We start from the raw sequence: 22,871 nt of genomic DNA, 5'->3' as shown, positions 1-22,871 counted from the left end.
CCTTCACAACTATAATTTAAGCCTCCTGACCCTGTGTGGCAAAGGGAGGTTGTTAATTTCAGTTGAAGAGCTAAAATTATGATCTAAAAGCTTGATTGATACTTTTTATCACCAACGTACAGGGCTATACCAGTCTGAGGTTGCATATTTACCTAGCATAGGTTCCCTGTACCTGACTTAAACCTTGATTTTTACGAGGTGGGCTGAGAAATTCTACTTCTACACTTACCCAGCTGGGAATCAATAAAAGTATTTTTGGTTATGGGGCTATAAGCCCCATAACCATCATTGTCACATCATTGTCACATCATCATTGTAAAAATGATGATTTTATTAATAAACAGGCCTGAAGGGTGAGTATACAGGGTTGCGAACTTTTTGGTCAATGAATATGTCCCTTGAGCATCCAAAAATGTTTCCTTTTCAGCCAAATTATGTCCATATTTTGTCCATAATATGTCCATAATATATCCATCTTGAAATCTCAAAAACTAGTTTTCTTACGACTTGTAAACCTCTTTCAAAGTGGTCAGTTAACATCGAATATAATGAAAATGAATAAGATTCATTTAATCATCCATAAAAAATGAACTAGTCTGAAAGCACAAAAGTCGTAAAAACATATAACCAGTAAAAAACTAATTGTCGGAGCTTAAGGCTCATCTTCGTACGAGAGTTCTGCTTGACAGGTATGGTCGGCATGAGGGTCAGCATTTTCACTTCTTTTTGTAGCTTTTTGTCAATCAGATTATTTCTTGCGCATGTCATAAGGTACAATCCAGGAGTCAAGCGACGTTGCAGACTGCTAGGTAAGCTGGGTTGCCCTTCGATCAGGGGGGTGACATCCCTCATAATTCAGTAATTGCTTCTGTTGCAAGTTACATTTTGAGCCCTTAAAGGGGCCCCAAATGTATTTAATTGTTTTAGCCACACAAAGAAGTTATCAACAGTAGTTAAGTTACTGAAAAGTTGTTAAAAACATATCACTTATTCATAAATAAGTTATTGAAGATTAATATAGTCCAAAAAATAAAAATCAAACCCCATGTATTGGGCAGCACCCATATAAAACTTTTTTCCTTATTTTTCGTTTTAACAAGAGCTGTAAACAAATTAATAACTTAATTTTGCCATTCTTAAATTTGTTTAAACAAAGACAAGTTATATTTTGGAGCATTAGGCGGTTGGAGGTGGGTAAATTTCAAGGTAAGTTTGAAGTGGAGCACGTATGCTACTAGAATGAAAGTTGAAACTTCATTGGATACTTTTTATGCTCTTTAATAATTCATATAAAATACCTTCAGGGCCCCTTTAAGGGCTCAAGATGCAATTGGCAACAGAAGCAATTATTGGATTATGAAAGAGCATAAAAAAAGGCATCAAATGATGTATTTGCTTTCATCTTAGCTAAATTATTGTGCCACTTGCAAATTTACCACCAATACCAACAGCCTAAACTTATACATTGTGCCCAAGATTGGGAGCCTGTTTTAAATGTTTAGGAGGAGTGTATTTTGATCAGGATAGCCTACTTGTCAAAGATTATGCATTAGCCAAGCACTGGGAGGTTTTACCCAATATAACCCCTTCACTATAGCCTAGTCTAGGTTAAGTTTGTATTAGTTTTATAAAAGTTTTCCAGAATCTTACTGAGAATTTCACATAAACCTAAGGGTGATTCATTCAAACAGGGTTCGTGACTGCCTTTGTTCCAGCAACACTTTACTAGGCTATAACTCTACACCAAGTTTTCATATAACCTAATTTGTTATCAACCAGGTAGAATCATGACCCTTCTAGGAGACCCTTAATGAAATTATTTGAAAAAAAACTACGTTTTCTAAAGAATTAAAGAGGCTGAGTCACAAGTTCGAACCTTAAAACGTACAGGGATTAGGAGGTACAGTTGGGGGGCTGCCGCACCCCAAACCCCCCACTTTCGCAATCTTTAAATAAAGAAAAAGTTTTTTAAACTGAAAGTAAGGAGCGACATTAAAACTTAAAACGAACAGAAATTATTCCGTATATGAAAGGGGCTGTGCCCTCCTCAACGCCTCGCTCTTTACACTAAAGTTTGACTTTCTCACAACTCTTTTTTTAAACAATAAAAACTTTAGCGTAAAGAGCGAGGCGTTGAGGAGGGCACAGCCCCTTTCATATACGGAATAATTTCTGTTTGTTTAAGTTTTAATGTCGCTCCTTACTTTCAGTTTAAAAAACTTTTTTTTTATTTAAAGGTTGCGAAAGTGGGGGGTTTGGGGGCGGCAGCCCCCCCACTGTACCTCCTAATCCCGGGACGTTTTAATGTTCGAACTTTTGACTCAGCCTCTTTAAATCTTTAGAAAACGTAGTTTTTTCAAATAATTTCTGCACATTTTTGTACAGTTTATTACTTATTATTGCTTGACTAACTGTTAGCTGATCGTGTTTGGAGTTAAAGTTGGGGGGCTGCCGCACCCCAAACCCCCCGCTCTTGAAGATTCTTTTGTTAAGGCTTTTAATTCCTGAATACTCAAATCAAATGCACAGTAAGATTTTCTTTTTTCAACTTGTCTTCGAGCATGCGGGTATACGGCATGTTATCACAGCAGTGGAGACTTATCTGTAACTTGAAGGCCGACTGTGATATTCTTCTGGAGACGCCTGTTGAGCCGAAGGATTTAATAGATTGGATTTAAAAAAGAAACTGAGTTTATTTTTTAAACTTTAAATTCAATATAAAAAAAAATTCCTCTAACTGGGAATCAAATCCGGTTCTTCCGCCTGACAGTCAGTAGTAGCGACCACTGTACCACAGAGACAATTGTTATATTATTTTTAGTCTTTGCTATCTATTTTTGAGGCAAGAACATCCCCACAAAACTTGATATTTGGTTTTTGGAAAACCGGGAAGGAGTGATCGGATTGAACTGAAATTTTGAGGATAAGCTCCCAGGCCCTAGAAAAGCTTATCCTCTAAATTTCAGCCCGATCGGACAACGTTAAAGGGGGGCTGTGGTGGGAAAATTTAACATGGGCTCTTATAGGAAAACGAGGTTTTTCGTAAATGTAAATTCGGAGGATAAGTGTTTCTGTATGAAAATATCAAAAGGCCCTAACAGGTCGAATTACACTTCGAATTAATCCTCATTCACCAGGATCCATTGTCAACTGTGGCCTGTAGGCGTGGCTAATAAAAAAAAGAGAAATGAACATTAAGTGGCTATATCTGGTTTTTGGAAAACAGAGAAGGAGTGATCGGATTGAGCTGAAATTTTGGGGATAAGCTCCCGGGCCCTATTAAAGCTTAACCTCTAAATTTAAGCCCGATCGGACAGCGTTAAAGGGGGGCTGTGGTGGGAGGGTTGAAAATTCCGGCCCAGTTTACCCCATGAAGATAAAGTAGGAGGAGGATGGAATTTTGCACGTTTCTGAGCTTGGGCTACAAAATGCAATCACCTCCGTCTCTCTGCGACCTCTAAGACCGGAAATCACTTAAAATTGTGGTGGGTCGCCTCTTTAAAGAGGCACAAGTGTGCCTTCTTGATTCAACTTGTAAATATGACAAGAAAACTTGTTAACTGAGACTAATTACATATATTTGTAGGATATTGCACTTCCAGCATGAAAATGTACTTACCAACACAGACATGTTATGATTTTTTGAAAATTGCGGTAAATTCTAAATAAAACTAGATAAAATCGCACATTCTTCTGTTAGTTAACAAAAGTTTCAATCATTCCATTAAAAAACATACAAACTGTGGAATGATAAGGAATGACAATGTCATTGTTGTTTATTTCAACGTTTCTGGAGCATTCATTAGTTCCGTCTTATGAGTCATTGGATTTCATAGGTTATTCTTCTTCTTCTGGAAGATTTGGAAAACTTTTTTCTCTGTGGGACCTTTTCTGTTGGTCATTCTCGAGTAGATGGCGAGAAAAGCTGAAAATACTGGAAAATTCCGAAATATCGTTTTCGATAACGATATTTACGTTTCGATATTCAATATCGATATTTCGTCCGATATATCGATATATCGATATCGATATCGAATATCGCCCAACACTAGTTCGAATACGTGCTAAGACACAGAGATGTTGAATGGATAATATTTACTTATTGCGCATCAAAATAGTTAAACATGCATAAATATATAAATTTGCGAGTGTGCGGGGAGGGGTAAAGAATTTATGGTTGGAGTTGACTCCTAGTTTACGATCGTTATTGATTACAAATGTTGAAATAGTGCCCTTTCCCATTTTTTTTTTTAATTTAAATGTAATGCATTTGAAAAATAAAGTTCTTTTATTAGAACAATATAATAATTGAAGCAAATAACTTCTCGATGTTTTGGTAATATACATTATATTTGTGTTTTGATAAAAAAAAAGTATTCACAGCATCTTATTTTAGTATGTATTCTGACACCCCCCCCCTCCCTTGAGAGTTTAGACTACACATCTAGTAATTCCTGTTTGTTTCAATCTTGTGACTCGCTTAATTCCTTTCGTAAACAAGCTTCTTGCTTTTAGAGAGTATTTTATGGATTTAATTTTGAGCCTATATCTCTCAAGCGAAATCACACTTTGTGATTATTTGGGAGTAAAATAAATTCCTTCGAAAGATTTTAGTTATTTTTGGCGTCGAGACTGATCCCAACCCGACGTCTCAACATATATATTTTGCGTTTTTTATTTTTGAAGATGGTGCGTCTAAGTTCATCTGAGAGACACTAAATTGTTAGAGAAAGCCTTTTTTTATACAAGTGAGAACAAAATTAACGCTAAATTGTATTCCGTAAAACGAAAAAAATTGTGACAAAATTGAATATAAAATGGTGACACGTTTATTTTATCCTCTATATCCACCATAGCTGCCATATCCACCATAGCCTCTGTAGCCTCCATATGGACGACGATAGCCACCATATCCTCCATAGCCTAAAATAGAAGCAACTCCATTATTGATAGTGAAACGTAACTCACTTAATACATTTTACAACCTCTCTTTACACTATACATGGAGTCATTTCATGGAGAGGGGGCAAATTTGGGTATAACACCATATAAAAATATATCATTAAATATCATATATCATTATATATATATATATATATATATATATATATATATATATATATATATATATATATATATATATATATATATCATTATATATCATTAAAATTGTTCCGAGATTACAGGAAATTACTTAAATAAACATTTTAGTTAATTAACGAGAAAACAGTCTTTTTTGCAGGCTATTTTTCTTCTACGGGAATTATATCTATTAAAATTTTCATTAGCGAGGTGGAACTTATTTCACAAATAATTAGGGGGAAGGTAGTATTCGGTAAAGGGCAAAAAAAGTACTTGTCCGCAAAACTGCTCGATTGCCTATAAAGAAGGGAGAAGACATTTGTTGGGTTTATATACTATTTTAGAGAAGATAGAAAAACGGTAAATAAAACAAAAAGATCACTCAATAAATCTTAGCAAATTTCAGTCAATCCCAAACAAGACAATAAAACCTTCAGAGCAGAACAAATCTTCAGAACAAATTTTGTTTAACATTTGTTAAGAGGTTGACACATTAAGGATTACAGGGAAACAGGAAAGTTCTAGACGTATTTAAGGAACTCGCCAAAGTCACCATAGAGCTTATAAACAGTCAAGCATCCACTTGGATCAATCCTAATTGATTTAAGACGAAAGTAATGTAAAGGTCACGGATAATTAGCTTCCTCATAAATTTTCTAGCTTTTTTAAAATCTTAGGAAGGGTTTAAGAAACATGCAAAATTAGACTCCGAAATTACTGAACAGTAAAAACTGAAAAATTGAATCAAACAGGGAAAAAAAACATTTAAAACTGATTCAGGAAAACAGTGGAGAAGCCTTTATGAAACAACGGGACACCGCTATATCTTTATTTTAATCAGATAAATGTAACGTTTGAGAAAGTGGTTTGTGCTAACAAGCAGGGACTTCCCGAGTGGGGGGCATCCCCCCCAACTTTTTTGGAATTCGGTAGAATTTTCGCCGAAGGCAAATACTTCGGCAGAAATTTTGCAAAATCTGCCGACATTTAGCAAAATTCTTGATTTCTGCAGAAAATTCGACATAAATCAGGTAGCGATTCGGTAAAATTTACGAAAATCCCCCCCTCCCCAATGAAATGAGCCTCGGGAAACTCCTGCTAATAAGGACACCAGAGAAACAAATGTAAGGATTTTTTGGAGTGCTACCAATATAATCTTAAATATTGATTTCCTATATTTGAAGGAACACCTCGGAAATGTTGATAAAATAAACAAAACTAGACTTTTTTTTAACAAACAAAACTTGATATTTGCGACAACTGAATTGGCGACCGGTACAGAGGTCTCTCCTGTTCACAGTGGCCATGAATCAGTCTAATAGATTTTACCAAAGTTCAGATTCAATTGATCATGTTATTGAATTTTCTCTTCATTTATTTATTTATTCTTTTGAAAAATGTCAGATTACATTTCTATTCATTACAAATACGTTGCAATGATTCAAGACAACTGAATTCACGAATAGGCATAAGGCTCTTGAGTCATTGCATGAATTTGCCCCATATACAGCTATGCTAAAATTTATTCCTGATCCATTTCTCTTTTCTTGAAACGTTTTGAGGACATCTTGTAATTAGCTCTTAATATAAGTTCAAGATTTTCGCAATTTATTAAGAAAAAAATGCAATTAATTATTTTGATAACTCCTTGAAATATCTTTGTGTCCTGTTATTATCAATACATACGCTCAATTTATATTTCGCCCGTATACTTGGTGTTTAAGCCTTTACTAGATTCTATGTATTTCAACATTAAAAGATAAATGTTAACTAATAGAAGAACCCGAAACAAAACTGATGAAGCAAAGATAGTTTACAATACAGTTTATAGAATTATCCAGTAAGTTTATCGCAGATCATTTCTGGTCTTCATTCTCGGTACGAACAAAAAGCTCCTCCCCCTTATTTCTACATTAGCGGGTTAGTCTGTTTCCGTCAATCAATGAGAAATGGTTACAAAGTGCATTATCCGTAATACCGGGTTTCCACTTGTTTCGTGTCCAAGAAAAATCTGACTTGTCTACCCGTGAAAAGATCTAATGTCGCTTATGTTTAGATCTGCAAAAACGGTCCCTGGAGCACTCGCACCTTGGTCCGGGTTTTTATAATGGGTGAGATAGGGTATGATCATACTGCTAATTCTATAAACTGTAATTTACAATTAGTGATGCAAATATGAAGAGACTGAAATGGGAAGTAGTGCTAATTTATAAAATGTACTCGTGAACAGGTCTTAAAGTCAAATAGCCAAATTAGCACTAGAGTATCAACAAATGAGAGCCAGAAATGCTTAACTAGATACTCTATAGAAATACAACTTCGAAAGATTCTTCATTTTCTGAATCCACAAGAAAATTCACCAGCAAACCGATTGTTATGACCAGATCCGGGCTTAAATTGAAACCCAACAATTAGGAATTTTAATATTTTGTTTTTTAAACTAAATTTTTTTCCCAGCCACTGAAACATCAATTTGAAGCCCTATGCGCCAGCAAATGTTCGGCAGGATCTTTTTCGTTTTTTTTAGCAAAGTCAATGAGGGTTTCATTTTCAAATAGTTTCTGACCTTTATCATTATTCGTTTCCTTACTTGGGTTATATTTTTAGAATCTAACCTAACCAAAATTTCCCATATACTATTATGTATAATGATCACGAGTTGGTCTTATTGCAGAATTAAATAAGTCTTGGTTTAAAACTTACTTCTATAACGGACTGCAGCATCTTCATCTCCTTCAATAGGGGCGTTTTCTATGGGAGTTCCATTTTCAATGGAAGTATCTTCAGGTTCAGCTGAAAGTCAAACGATCAATTAAGTTCAGTAAGACATTTTTTTTTATTTACAAAATATGAGTAATACCGAGTCCAATGAAATTGCGAAATGCCGAATTTATTTTGTGTCATTAGGACCCATAACCGAGCAAAAGAAATAAATATAAAGCTTATTTGATTAATATCAAAAGAAGCAAAACCTTTGTAGCAATAAAATTAATTTACAATTTTTGTTGTTTGTCTGTTTAACAATTTATTTAGAGTAACATATACAATATAGCTTGACCCCATAAAATTAAATCTGTACGTGTATTTGATTTGTCTATGAGTTCAAGAATTGGCCTCTTATTTACCTTCTTGAAATAATACAAATCAAATTTTTATTTTCACTATAGCAATATCTTATTTAGTTTCCCAATTAAACAGTTCGTAGTGACGACCTATAAGTAAGGAGCGACTCAACCCAATAGTAACCGAAATTCTAAAATAGAAAAAAATGCATAACAGTTATGATATTATTGTTATACATCAAAAGCTACTAGCCTTGGAAAATTTGTCTGATTTTCAAAATAAGGGGAAAACCCCCAAAAAGTTAAGGTTTCTTGATGAAAGCCATACTATAGAGTTAGTATAGTAGAGAACCCTACTATAGAGTTATCAAGCTCCTATCGACAAAAAAAGGGGAAATTTATTGGTTTTATTTTCTGCCGGAAGTAAGATCTTTTTTTTTTTTTTTTTTTTTTTTTTTTTTTTTTTTTTTTTTTTGCTTTTGTGTTAATTCGAGCAGAATTTAAGATTCCTTTATTAATTTTTTTTCAGTTTCTGGTTTTCCTTTATATAACCAAAAAGGTGGAGGGCAAGAAACACCCTCCCGACGTCTCATTTTTTCCCAGAAACATTTGATCAAAATTTGAAGATAGCCAGATGGGTCAGCATTGTTGAAAAGCCCCTGGAGAGAGGGCTGCAAGTTACGCTATTTGCCCATTATTAACCAACAGAATTTATAGCTGAGAATTATACAGAGGTTTTTCAGGGAGGGGCGATTTTCAACAGGAAGAATTCGCCAGAAGGATGAAAGCTCTGGGAAGGGAATTTTACAGGTAAGAGGGAGATTTCTCAGCACATTTTAAAAATTAGTCAAGAATTAAATAAAAAACTAGCTAGTATTTCAATTGAAAGTAGGGAGCAACATTAAACCTTACAACCAACAGAAATTATTTTAATCATAATGGGGGCTGCCCCTCCTCACTTATTCACTCTTTCCGCTAAAGTTTGACCTTTTGTCACAATCTTGTGTGAACGATTTTTGAAATGCGGTAACTTAGTCTTGGATTGTTTGTGGAACTGCAAGCTGTTCCAACGTTTTTATAAGGGGTTTAGATATGTTAACTTATCATTATTATTGCGTATCTGTTTTTTTTTACTCTATCTATAATGAAATTTGCCTTTCGTGCTGTCTAATTTTTTTTTTTGGGGGGGGGCATGGGAAAATAAAAGACTATAATTATTATCAAAATTTGTTACCGTTCCGCCTCTTCCTGCCAAATCCGTATCTTCCTCCGTAGCCTCCATATGGACGACGATAGCCACCATAGCCTCCATAGCCTCCATAGCCTAAAATAGAAGCAACTCCATTAATGATAGCATAAGTTTTTCATTAGTGAGATGGAACTTATTCAAAAACATTTAGGGAGAAAAGTAGTATTCGGTAAATAGCCAAGAAGGTACTTGTCCTCAAAACTTCAAGATCGCCTGTAAAGAAGGTAGAGGACACTTGTTGTATGTAAATACTAGTTTAGAGAAGATAGAAAAAAACGGTAAATAGAACTAAAAGATCACTTAATAAATTGGGGATTTCAGTCAATCCCAAACGAGAGTATAAAATAAAACCTTCAGAACAGAACAAATCTTCGGAATAAATTTTGTTTAACATTTTTTAAGGGGTCAGCGCATTGAGGCCGATTCAGGGAAACAGGAAAGTTTGAGGTGCATTCAAGAAACTCAGTAGAGTCATCATTGAGCTTATAAACTGTTAAATATTTACTTGGAAGAATCCTAATTGATTACAGACAAAAATATTACATAGCTCACGGATGGGGTTTATAGCGATAAATCTTAGGAAGGGGTTTATAGAGAAACCCTACTATTGGAATTTTAAATTTTGTTTTTAAAAGAAACTGCATTTCCCAGCAACTAAAACTTCAATTTGACCCCTAATGCGCCAGTAATGGCTTTGGAGGAACTCTATCCATTTGTTTTTAGCGAACTCGGTGAAAGTTGTATTTTCAAATAGTTTCAGAGCTTTATCATTATAAGTTTTCTTACTGGGGCTTTTGTCTTAAGAAACTAGCCAACTATCTAAGCACAATTTCCCATTTCCTATTATATATAATGATCAGGAAGTTGTCTTGTTACGAAACAAATAAGCCTTTGTTTAAAACTTACTTCTATAACGGGCTGCGGCATCTTCATCTCCTTCAATAGGGGTGTTTTCCAAGGGAGTACCATCTTCAATGGGAGTATCTTGAGCCTTAGCTGAAAATAAAACGATCAATTTAGTTCATTTGACTCTTTTTTTTATTCACAAAATATGAATCATACCCAGGCAATAAAATGACGAAATTCTTAAATTATCTGTTTCATTAGGATCATCAATCAAGCAAAAGAAATGAACGTAAAACATATTTGATTTTGAATTTTGAAATTTTGGTGTTGAAAGAAGCAAAATCTCTGTAGTTATAAAAGTAAAAGAAAATTTTTGGTTATTTGTCAGTTCAACAAACTATCTATAGCAACATGTGAAATATAGCTTGACCGCATAAAATTAAATCTGAACTTGTGTTTGTTTTGTCTAAGCATTGAACAAATTGGCCTCTTATTAACTGTCTTGAAATAACACATTTCAACTTCTTGCTCTCAGTAAAGCAATAACTTATTTAGTTTCGCAACCAAACAGTTTGCAGTGACGAGCTGTAACTAAGGTACGACTCAACCCAATAGTAGCCCAAACTCTAAAAAACATTGACGGCAAAGGAATTGTATTAAAGGAATCAAAGGAATCAAAAGGAATTGAATTTTAAAAGGTATAAAGGTTTCATGATAAATCTAAATATATAATTCCTTGAGTTAATTGTTACCCTTTAAGTGCTACTAGCCTTGGAAAATTTGTCTGATTTAAAAAAAGGGGAAAACCAACCAAAAATTAAGGGTTGGTGATGACGACTATGGCGAAAATCATAGCAGCGAATTTAGCATATCAGAGACCAGTACTACAGAGTTCTCTAGCTTTTATCGAAAAAAAAAAAGGAATTTTGTTGTTTTTTCCTTTGCCAGAAGAATGAACAGAGATACTTGTTTTTTAGTTGTTTTTTTTTTAATTTTTGATTGTGTTTCCCAGGGTTGATTGTACCAAACCACTGGTACCCCAAGGTTAGGGAAGGGTTTATTAGTTTTTTAATTGAAATTAATGAGCAACATTACAATTAAAAACCAACAGAAATTATTTCGTCCATAATGGGGCTGCCCCTCCTCAATCGCTCACTCTGAACACTAATGTCTGACAGTTTGTCACAACTCTGTATGAACAACTCTTGAAATACAAGGGCCGTTGAATTTGAATGATAAGATTTTAAGAACTTAAGATTTTAGCGTAAAGACATGACTGTTTACGGGGATAACAAGGAAACATTTTGTTTGAAATGAAGCAAAAAATAATATTCACAAAGCAGTGAAAAGAAACATAACTGATCTCTTACCAAAGGTGGCAGTAATCACTGCGAAAAAAACGAAAACAAATACAGCTTTCATCATTTTTAATCTTTGCTGTGTTTCTAGCTTTGACAACTGCTGGAAATTGTTGATTTTATTGAGGTTTCCTTGTCTTTTATACAAGCAGTGTAATAACACCGAACATCATGGATTATAGTAATTACTTTTGTTTTTTGTTGCGTAATTTAATGATACCGCAATCAAGTCTTGGGAAAGGATAGTTCGTAGAACCGCAAGCTGTTTCAGCGTTTTAGTTTTTTTTTTTTTTTTTTTTTTTACAAATGGTTTAACGCCGTTAACATATCACTATTATTGTGTATCTGGCTTTTATATTCTATTTACAATAAAACTGTCCTTTCATATTGTCCAATTGAGGAAGGGGGAGATAAGATCCAAATTTGCTACCTTTTTAAAATATGAGTTTTAAAGACATTTTTTTTTACAAAGGAACTTTTTCAACGAAGAGTAATGAAACCAAAGATAAGCAAACACACTCTAAAATAATTTTATAAGCGAAAAACTTTCATAAGCTACTATTAATAAATGTATGAAACCGACTATAAGAAAAAAACGAAATGACTGTTTTCATTAAAAAGACTACGTATGTCAATAAAAACGAACATTAATTATTAAAAAAAAAATTCCAAAAAATAAGTTTTTCAAAGCAAAGTAAAAAACTCTGTTAAACTAAAAATAAGCAAAAATAGAATCAAGTAATCTACCAAGCGTAAAACTACCACGAATCAGCATCAATAAATAAATGAAACCCAAAACGAACAGAAATTACAATAGATAACCAAGTCAAACTCAAAATGAGCAGAAACTAATAGTAGAACTGAACCCCCCCCCCCACCCTCCACTCCCTTCATGCCTCCTAAAGACCAGAACAGAATTTGCATATTATTGAAAACAGTCCGTATTCTAAGTGTATATTTTATCTCTCATATCATAAAAAAAAACATACTAACCAAGATTACCAGACAAAAAGGATGTTATTCCTTAAATTTGTAACCTATTTAGATTGTTTTTGTGGCCAGAAATGTCAATATCCCAGTTAAAAAAAAGAAAAACTACGGAGCCAATTTCAAGGCCGGGCCCCGGCATCCGGAAGGTTAGTATGTATTGATTCCCGTTGTTGCTTGTATCTGGAGATAATGTGAACTTCTTTTTTATGCCAATGCTTCCATTTTGGTTTGATGCAACCACCCTAGGAAAAATACTAAAAAGCCATTTAATTCTAACAATAATATATTTTAGATAAATACACAATTATTCGTGTAAGGGAGTATATATGTTAGTTATTTGTGGGTTTAAGTTATGGGGTGTCAAATAAGCAATAGCATTTGAGTTAAGAAAGTCTGGCGTGAAATCAATTCCTCCTTCCTATTAATGCATGAAAGAATCTTCCATTTCTTAGGTTTTGTTTTCTTCTGGAACTCACAAATATAACCTCACTCACATGAATTTTTTTTTCCAATATTAAGGTTCTAACGAATTTGGCATGGTCATTACGTTATTCTTTAGTTTTAAGTCATGAGGTATCAAATCAGCAGTTTCAATTGAATTAATAAATTTTGGCATGAATTTGATTCGTTCTTTCTCTTAATCCTTCAGAGAGTCATACATTTTATATGATTTGTTCTCTGCTGGGATTCGTTGTGATTTTAACTGTTGCTTCTTTTTTACGCAGAGACTAGGTTTACGATTTAATATGATAATCACTATGGTTGTCTTCCAACCATAGATTTTATTGTTCGTTTTCATTCATCATTACCTCAAATATTTTCCATGCCTTTTGCCTTAGCTGTTTGTATTCTTGCAGCATCTTATACAATTTCTTAAGAAGTCATGAATACCCAAAAAACATCTTTCGCAGTTTCCAACCCCAGGTCGCTATTCGAAATTTTCGTTTGCAATTCAATGCTACTCTCGTGTGTCTTTTGTTCCACGTTCTTTGCTTCAGCTGTTGCGATTCTTACTTTCACTTCTTTTATATTCACTTTTGTTTGTGTTTCATTTTCAATAAGCAATCCCTTAAACATTTCTTCCATGGCCCTTGCATTAGCTTTTTGTCATATATGATGGTCCGGGCTGTTAGACAAAAATTTGTTCTTGCTGTTCAAATGACGTATCTTTTCCAACTGTTGAAAGTCATGTTATGTTGTTTGTAGTCGGCTTAAGGTAATGGGTGTAATTTTGCCTGCATCATAGACACTAAAAATAATACAACCACTACAAAATATGACGTCTATCATAGGAAATTTCAAATTTTCCAAAATTAAATTTTCCAAAATTAAGACTATTCAGGAATTGTCTCCGACTCGTGACCGATATAGATCGTTTTAGTAGGACAGAAAATCCCAGGATGCCCATTTTCTGAAAAAAATACGGAGCCGTTTTGGATAAAAAATACACATAAAAAGTACATATATATACAATTATTGCTCGTTGTCAGAGGTTTGAGAAAATTCGTTAAGAGCCTTAATTAAAAAAAAACCTATTTATGTGAGTGGTATCATTCTTATAGTGGTATCATTCATCAGTATCGCAATGACGTTGTAACATGGTTAAAGAGCAAAAAACTTGAAATAGCAAAAATATCTGTATATATTTTAACAAGGGGTTACAACGATTCCAAAATCTGAAAAAAAACCAAAAGTGTGAGGCTTAATAGAAATCGTTGATAGAAATCGGGCTTGCGGTATTAATCAAATATTGTTGAATAGACTCAGTATGAGAAGACATTTAATTACGTAAACATCAAACAAACTGGTAATTGCACTAATATTTGTATATATTGTAACAAGAGATTAAAACAATTCAAAAACCTTAAAAAAGGGGAAAAAGTTTGAAGCTTAGTAAAAATTGTTGTTAGAAAAACACCGTTACCAAATTGCTTTTCTTATAAGTATAAGCAATGTCTTTTTAAGACTTGAAAAAAGTTGAAAAAATCGAGGATTTTCATGTACGGAGAAATTTATATTAAATTGGTTAACGAAGAAAAAACTGGTAGTTGCAAAAATATTTGCATATATTTTGACAAGGGATTACAGAAATTCAATAACCTTAAACAAGAAAACAAAAAGTTTGAAGCTTAGTAGATACCGGAATTGCAGTATTAATCAAATATCTTTGAATAGACTCTGTATGAAAAGACATTAAATCGCGTAATCAGAAAAAAACTGGTATTTACAAAAATATTTGTATATATTTTAACAAGGAATTACAACAATTCAAAAACCTTTAACAAAAAATTTTGAAGCTTAGTAGAAATCGTTGTTAGAAAAATATCATTACCAAATTTCTTTCTTACAAGTATAAGCATTGTCTTTTTAAGACATAAAAAAAACTTGAAACAATTTTGTAGTTCAGTTCAGAATCACTAAAGTTATTATGTAAACTGCAAAAATATTTACAGCCCGAGCAATAATTTTAGCGTTTTAATTCAAATTAGGAAAATACCTGAAAATTTAAAAATTTGTTGTTGTTTTTTTGTTAGATGATTAAGCTTACAGGTTTGCACGCAACCAGCTATATAATGTCAGTATGATGGCTCAAAAATTTGCAATTATTACTAATGATGATTCGATATCATACAAGAAACGAAAATTTGCAACTATTACAAATGATGATCCTCTATTTCGACAAATGATAACAAAAGTTCAAAAACCTTAAAAAAAGAAAACCAAAAGTTTGAAGCTTAGTGCATATCGTTGATAGAAATCAGAGTAGCTTCAATAATCAAATATCTTTGAACAGAGTTCAAAGACTTCACAGACTTTGAACACAAGTGATTACATCAATTCAAAAACCTTGAAAATGAAAACCAAAAGTTTGAAGCCTGGTAGAAATCGTTGTTGGACTTGCTGTAGTAAGCAAATATCTTTGAAAAGACATAGTATGAAAAGATATTACATTGCATAAAGAGCAAAAAATAGTTAGTTGCAAAAAGGTTTATGCATACAAATTTTCTGCGGTTAGAAGACAAGCGAAAATGAAAATCTATATATAGAAACCTGCCGCGTGCCAAGCGCTATGGCCCGGCGGCTGGTAATTGCAAAAATATTTGTATATATATTCACAAGGGCGCACAAGAACTCAAAAACCTTAAAAATGAAAACCAAAAGTTTGACGCTTAGTAGATATTATTGTTAGAAATCGGACTTGTTTAATAATCAAATATCTTTGAAAAGCACACAATATGACAAGAGAATCCACACGATGAGAATCCACATATAAAAGCTTGCCACGTGCCGAGTGTCAGGGTTTGGTGATAAAGCCGCCAGGCTCCCGGTACTATACTATACTATATACATATATATATATATATATATATATATATATATATATATATATATATATATATATATATATATATATATATATATATATATATATATATATATATATATATATATATATATATATATATATATATATATATATATATATATATATATATATATATATATATATATATATATATATATATATATATATATATATATATATATATATATATATATATATATATATATATATATATATATATATATATATATATATATATATATATATATATATATATTTTGTGTATATATATATATATATATATATATATATATATATATATATATATATATATATATATATGTATATATATATATATATATATATATGGGGGGGGGGTCCCTCCTATTACTTTTGACTATTAAAAAGGGCAATAGCCCTTTCAATTTCCAATCGAATGAGCCATTTTTGTAATTTCTACGACAATGCTTCCTATGAAAACCTTATATGTCCCAAGGGCCTAACTTAAAACCCTTTTCCTGATAGCTATGAAGGGATTGTCAAGACATAAATTCCAGACCATTCAACTACGCTGAACAAAACGGCCATATCAAAATGTTGGTCGGAAATGCATAGGGAATTGATGGGCGTGGAAGAGTGGGGAGGGGGGTTTATTCTCTCTCCGATTACTTGACTATTAAAAGGGACAATAGCCCTTTCAATTTTCAATCGAATGAGCTATTTTTGAAGTTTCTACGACAAAGCTTTCTATAAAAACCTTATATGCCATCAGGGCATAGCTTACACCCCTTACCTTAAAACCTGTGGTGGGAGGGAGGTTGTCATCTTCAAATACCTAATTTACAGAACTTTCAACTGCGTTGAACAAGATGGCTATCTCAAAATGTTGATTGAATGTGTTTGGGGAAATAATGGGCGTGAGAGGGGGGTTAGTTGCCCTCCAACCTGCTATTTGTATGCTGGAGAAAATTTTTCAGCAATTTTTATTAACATACACCATATTAAAAATCTGTACACAAATAGTAGTGTTTAATTTAGTTTCATACCTCCTCTAGTTGACCTGAAATGGAAAACTTGATACCATTTCAAAAAAAAATCTGTTTACTTTCTTTGATAGCTTGGATAAACTTACGCTATTTTGATTTGGTTAAATTTAAGACCAGAAATAGCCCCGAAAGTTTGAACATAATACTCTCAGTCATACTTGGGATACTGCTGAGATGCCTTATTGGGAATTAGCATTAACGCAGTGCGTTTTGATTTAATCTTATGGCAACATTTAGTTTTTAAATATAAATTCAAATGGGAGGGGGGGCGTGGGAAGGGGACTAGTTGCCCTCCAATCACTTTTGACTATTAAAAAGGTCATCAGCCCTTTCTATTTTCAATCGAATGAGCCCTTTTCGAAGTTCCGACGAAAACTCCTTCGATACAATGTGCCCTGGTCTAAGCAACAAAAGCAACAAAAAACTAATACATTATACCCATATCGATCTTTACTATAATTAAATAAAAAAAAACAAGTTTTTTAAACTGAAAGTAAAGAGCAACATTAAAACTTAAAACGAACAGAAATTATTCCGTATATGAAAGGGGCTGTCCCATCCTCAACGCCTCGCTCTTTACACTAAAGTTTTTTATTGTTTTAAAAAATAGAGCTGTGAGAAAGAGTCTAACTTTAGCGTAAAGAACGAGGCGTTGAGGAGGGACAGCCCCTTTCATATACGGAATAATTTCTGTTCGTTTTAAGTTTTAGTGTCGCTCCTTACTTTCAGTTTAAAAAACTTGTTTTTTTTATTTTATTTCTGATCGTTTTTTAGTTAATGCAGCTTTTATTTGCATACAAATTTTACTTTTCTTTTGCTAAATGGATGTCTTTACAAATTAACTTACGTAACTAACTTCTATATTCGTATATTTTTCTTCTGGCAAAAAATACAAAGTTGCAGATTTTTGCACATATGAGCTTGAAACCTATGTAATAAGGTTTTCTGATACGCTGCATCTGACGGTGTGATTTTCATTAAAATTCTTTCACTTGTAGGGAATGTATCCCTCCTCTTTAAAAAATCGAGTAAATTTTCTCAGGCTCGTAGCCTTTGATGAGTAATACTAAACTTAAAAAAATTTATATATTTAGAATCAGCATTATAAACAAATTCTTTTGATACATTTATTGACATCAAAATTCTGTTTTTAAAAGTTTCGATTACTATTGAGCCGTATCGCTTGTTTTTTTATTGTTTTTTTATTACGTATATGTTATTACGTATACGAGGGGGTTCTCCCTTAGTCAATACCACGCTCTTTACGTTAAAAGTTAAAAAAAAATTTGATTCACAAACCCCTGAATCACAAAGGCCGTTTAATTAGAATAGATAGCTCTTTTGAAAGCACTAAAAAAAACTGTAGCGTAAAGAGCGAGGTATTGACTTGGGGGAGAACCCCTCACATACGTTATAATTTCTGTTCGTTTTAAGTTCTAATATTCCTTCTTACATTTCAGTTGAAAAAACTTGTTTTTTTTATTTAATTTCTGATCGTTTTTTAAATTATTCTTGGAAACCCGGCGCCCCCTTCATAGAAATGTCCCGTACCCCACCGAAACATCCGCCCTGTAAATATTATCCAGTATAACCCCCTCCTCGACCCCCCCCCCCCCTCCAGAAAAAATCCTTCCTGAAAATGGTTGTATACTGCCCAATAACCAATAAAAAATGCTGGCAAGTCCGGTGCCCCCGTCATGGCAATTTCCCTTCCCCCATGAAAACTTCCTTCATGAACAGATCCTCCAACATAACCACCGACCCACCCTTCCCTCCCACTACGAGAAAAAAACCTCCTGAAAACTTCTGTATACTTCCCAATAACCAATACTATATGTTAACATTGGGTAAAGTTCATAACTTTTAGCCCTCCGTCTGGGAACTTCGGTGGATTAATTCATCCTAAAAGACATAGTTATTATATTTTCGACAATGCTGAACAAAATGGCTATCTCAAAATTTTAATAGGATGACCTTGGGAAAAAATTAAGCGTGGGAGGGGGCCTAGTTGCCCTCCATTTTTTGTCACTTAAAAAGGGCACTAGAACTTTTAATTTCCGTTCCAATGAGCCCTCCCACGATATTCTAGGACCACTGGGTCGATACGATCACCCCTGGGGGAAAAAAAAAAAAAAATAAAAAAAAAATAAAAAAGCATCCGTGATTTTTCTTCTAGCAAAAAATGGAAAATTCCACATTTTTGTCGATATGAGCTTGAAACCTCTACAGAAGGGTTTTCTGATATGATGAATCTCATTGGCTGATCTTCATTATGGTTCTGTAACTTTTAGTGGGTTTTTCCCCCTTTTTTCGAAAATAAGGCAATTTTGCTCAGGCGCGTAACTTTTGATGGGTAGCACTAAAATTGATGAAAGTTATATATTTAAAATTATCATTAAATTTCGATTCTTTTGACATATTTATTGGTATCAAAAACCCGTTTTCTAGAGTTTCGGTTACCATTGAGCCGGGTCGCTCCTTACTTACAGTTCGTTACCACGAACTGTTTGAAAATTTCAAGCCTTCCAATCACTTTCAACTATTAAAAAGGGCAATTTAAAAGGGCAAATTTCCAATCGAAAGAGCCCTTTTTAAGTTTCTACGACAACACTTCCCATAAACACCTTATATTCCTCCAGGGCATAAATTACAACCCTCACCCTAAGGGCTGTGAGGGTGGTTGTCATCCTCTAAGATCTAATTTCCAGGACTTTCAACGACGTTAAACAAAATGGCTATCTCAAAATTTTAATTGGATGTGTCTGGGAAAATGGTGGGCGTGAAAGGGGCGTTAATCTTTCTCCAATCAATTTCAACTTTTAAAAAAGGCACTAGCCCCTTCAATTTCTAGTCGAATGAGCCCTTTTGAAGTTTCTACGACAACGCTTTCAATAAACACCTTATATGCCCCCAGGGGATAACTTACACCCCACACCCTGCGGGCGGGGGGGGGGGGGTGTCATCCTCAAAGACCTTAGTTTCCAGAACTTTTTACTATGTTGAACAAAATGGCTATCTGTAAATTTTGATTGGATGTATTTGGGGGAATGGGGGCGTGAGAGAGGGGTTAGTTACCCTCCAATCACTTTCAACTATTAAAAAGAGTACCAGCCCTCTCAATTTCCAATTGAATGAGCCCCTTTGGAAGTTTTTACGACAACTCTATCATTAAAAACCTTATATACCCCCAGGTCATAACTTACAAACTTTGCCCTGGGGACTCTGGGGAGTTTGTCATCCTTAAATACATAATTTCCATTTCAACTGGGTTGAACAAAATGGGTATCTCTAAACTTTGATTGAACATGTTTGGGAAAATGGTGGGCGTGAGAGGGGGTTTAACTACTCTCCACTCACTTTTGACTATTAAAAAGGGCAATTTCAATTTCCAATCAATTGAGCCCCTTTTGCAATTTCCACAACAACTTTTTATATAAACCTTATATGCCCCCAGGGCATAACTTACAACCCTTGCACTGAGGGCTCTGATGGGGTTATTATCCTAAAAGACCTACTTTCCAGATAATTCGACTACGTTGAACAAAATGAATATCTCAAAATTTTGATTGGATTTGTTTGGGGAAATGGTTAACATGAAAAAGCGGTTTGTTGGACTTCAATCACTTCTAACTAATAAAAGAGAACTATCCTTTTCAGCTTTCAGTTGAATCTATCCTTTCTGAGGTTTTTACTGAATTGCTTTCAAGAAAAACCTCATAAATTCCCAGGGTATAGCTAAAAACCCTTGCCCTGAGGGTTGTGGGGGGGAGTAGGTTGTCATCCTTAAAGACCTAATTTCCAAAACTTTCGGCTGCGTTGAATAAAAAATGCCCCCAGGGCATAATTTACAATCCTTACCCTGAGGGCTGTGGGGGGAGTGCCATCTTCTTAGATATAATTTTCGAACCTTTCAACTACTTTGAACAAAATGGATATCTCAAAATTTTGATTGGATGTTTTTGGGGAAAAACTGGGCGTGAGAGGGGGGTTAGTTGCCCTCAGCTCAATTTCGACTATTAAAAAGGGCTCTAGTCCTTTGAATTTCCAATCGAATGAGCCGTTTTTGAAATTTCTACGACAAAGATTTCAATAAAAACCTTATAGGCCTCCAGGGAAAAAATTATAACCCTTGCCGTGAAGACTGTGGGGGGGGGGGAGTGTCCTGCTCAAAGGTAAAATTTCCTGAACTTTAAACTGCGTGGAACAAAATGGCTATCTGAAAATTTTGATTGGATATGTTTGGGGAAATGGTGGGTATAGAGGAGGCGTTAGTTGCATTCTAATCACTTTCGACTTTTAAAAAGGGCACTAGCCATTTCAATTTCTAATCCAATGAGCCCTTTTTGAAGTTTCTATGACGACGCGTTCTATAAAAGCCTTGTATGCCCCCAGGGCATAACTTACAACCCTTGCCCTGAGGGCTGTGGGGCAGTGTCCGCCTCAAAAACATAATTTCTATCTAAAAATCCATAACACTGAACAAAAGGGCTACCTAAAAATTTTGATTGGATGTGTTGTGGGAAAAGGTGGGTAAGAGAGGGGGGCTAGTTGCCCTCCAATCACTTTTGACTATTAAAAAGGGCACTAGATATTTGAAAATTCCCAATCGAATTAGCTCTTTTTCAAGTTACTAGGACAAAAATTTCAATAAAAACTTATATGCTCCTCGAGCATAACTTATAACCATTGCCCTGAAGACTGTGGGGGAGTGTCCTGCTCAAAGGTGTAATTTCCTGAACTTTAACTGCGTGGAACAAAATGGCTATCTCAAAATTTCGATTGGATGTGTTTGGGGAAATGGTGGGCGTGGAAGGGATGTTAGTAGACTTCCAATTACTTTTGACTATTAAAAAGGGCACTAGCCATTTCAATTTTTAATCGAATGAGCCCTTTTTGAAGTTTCTACGACAACGCGTTCTATAAAAACCTTATATGCCCCCAGGGCATAACTTACAATCCTTGCCCTGAGGGCTGTGAGGGGGGTTGTCATCCTTGAAGACCTAATTTACAGAACTTAAAAACTACGTTGAATAATGTGGCTATCTCAAAATTTTGATTGGATGTGTTTGGGGAAAAGGTGGGCGTGAGAGGGGGGTTAGTTGCCCTCCAATTACTTTTGACTATTAAAAAGGGCACTAGCCCTTTGAATTTCCAATCGAATGAGCCTTTTTTGAAGATGAAGATTCATTGCCATGGTTTATGACCAAAGGCAATGAATGGCCCCTTCAAATTGAAATACTAAATTCCCCCTTGGCTTTACAAGCTATTTTTGTTTTCGGTATATGTCAATCCAATTCCATTCAACTCATTTTACTACAAGATGATATAACACATAACATTAATCCAACCGGCTGCCCAAAGATAGACATAAAAGTACTTGATACTGAACAACCACATACACAACAAACACTTAACAAACAAAACTCTTAACAAACGAACAAAACAAAAACAAAAATGTAAATATGTAAATATGAACCAAGACCCAAAAGAAAATGTTTTATTTTTCTCTTAAATAAACCAAGCTCCTCCACCCGAATGCTCACTGGAAGAGAATTCCAAACCTTAGGACCTATATCTGACAGAGAAACCTACTCTAGTTCCACTTCTTTATTCAGTGACTAGATTATCAGCATTGCGGGCACTGTAACTATGATGTGGTTTATTTTCTCTCTAAAAAACATACAATAACTCCTGACTGATACTCCAATACTAATAGAAGAACTCCAATACTAATACGAGAATATTCCTGCTTGGTAGTCACGAATTATCCCGACATTAAGTACTTTAGCTTTATTGTAACATGCCTCAGTATCATTGACTTTTTCCAAGTATCCACCAATAAGTCGTATAGCTTTGTTTTAAAAAATTTCTACTCGTTTAAAATTTGAATAA

The 22,871-nt window shown here is 34.2% G+C and overlaps 1 protein-coding gene and 1 long non-coding RNA gene across 3 annotated transcripts in view; one reads left to right on the top strand and one right to left on the bottom strand.

Moving 5' to 3' along the window:
• LOC148944341 (uncharacterized) overlaps positions 1 to 22,871 on the top strand; it is a 337,879-nt gene that overhangs the window by 224,808 nt on the left and 90,200 nt on the right. The window lies entirely within an intron of this gene.
• Positions 4,761 to 22,871, bottom strand: part of LOC148944344 (uncharacterized) — a 33,013-nt gene continuing 14,902 nt past the window's right edge. Inside the window, exons 4-5 of one of the 2 annotated variants that reach the window (XR_016142884.1) lie at positions 7,786 to 9,459; positions 4,761 to 4,923 (exon numbers count right to left, since the gene is read on the bottom strand). Coding sequence is in view for 1 of the 2 variants with exons in the window: in XM_089100688.1 (XP_088956814.1) it covers positions 4,835 to 4,923 (89 nt within the window). In the remaining variant the exon portion in view is untranslated. The remainder of the gene's footprint in view (positions 4,924 to 7,785; positions 9,460 to 22,871) is intronic. The other variant, XM_089100688.1, reaches the window with a different exon arrangement.

Source organism: Artemia sp. Qi Xiang Cuo, chromosome 14 (genome assembly GCF_049724085.1).
Source record: "Artemia sp. Qi Xiang Cuo chromosome 14, ASM4972408v1, whole genome shotgun sequence".
Classification (NCBI taxonomy): Eukaryota; Metazoa; Arthropoda; class Branchiopoda; order Anostraca; family Artemiidae; genus Artemia; species Artemia sp. Qi Xiang Cuo.
This window is presented reverse-complemented; position numbering and strand designations above follow the sequence as displayed.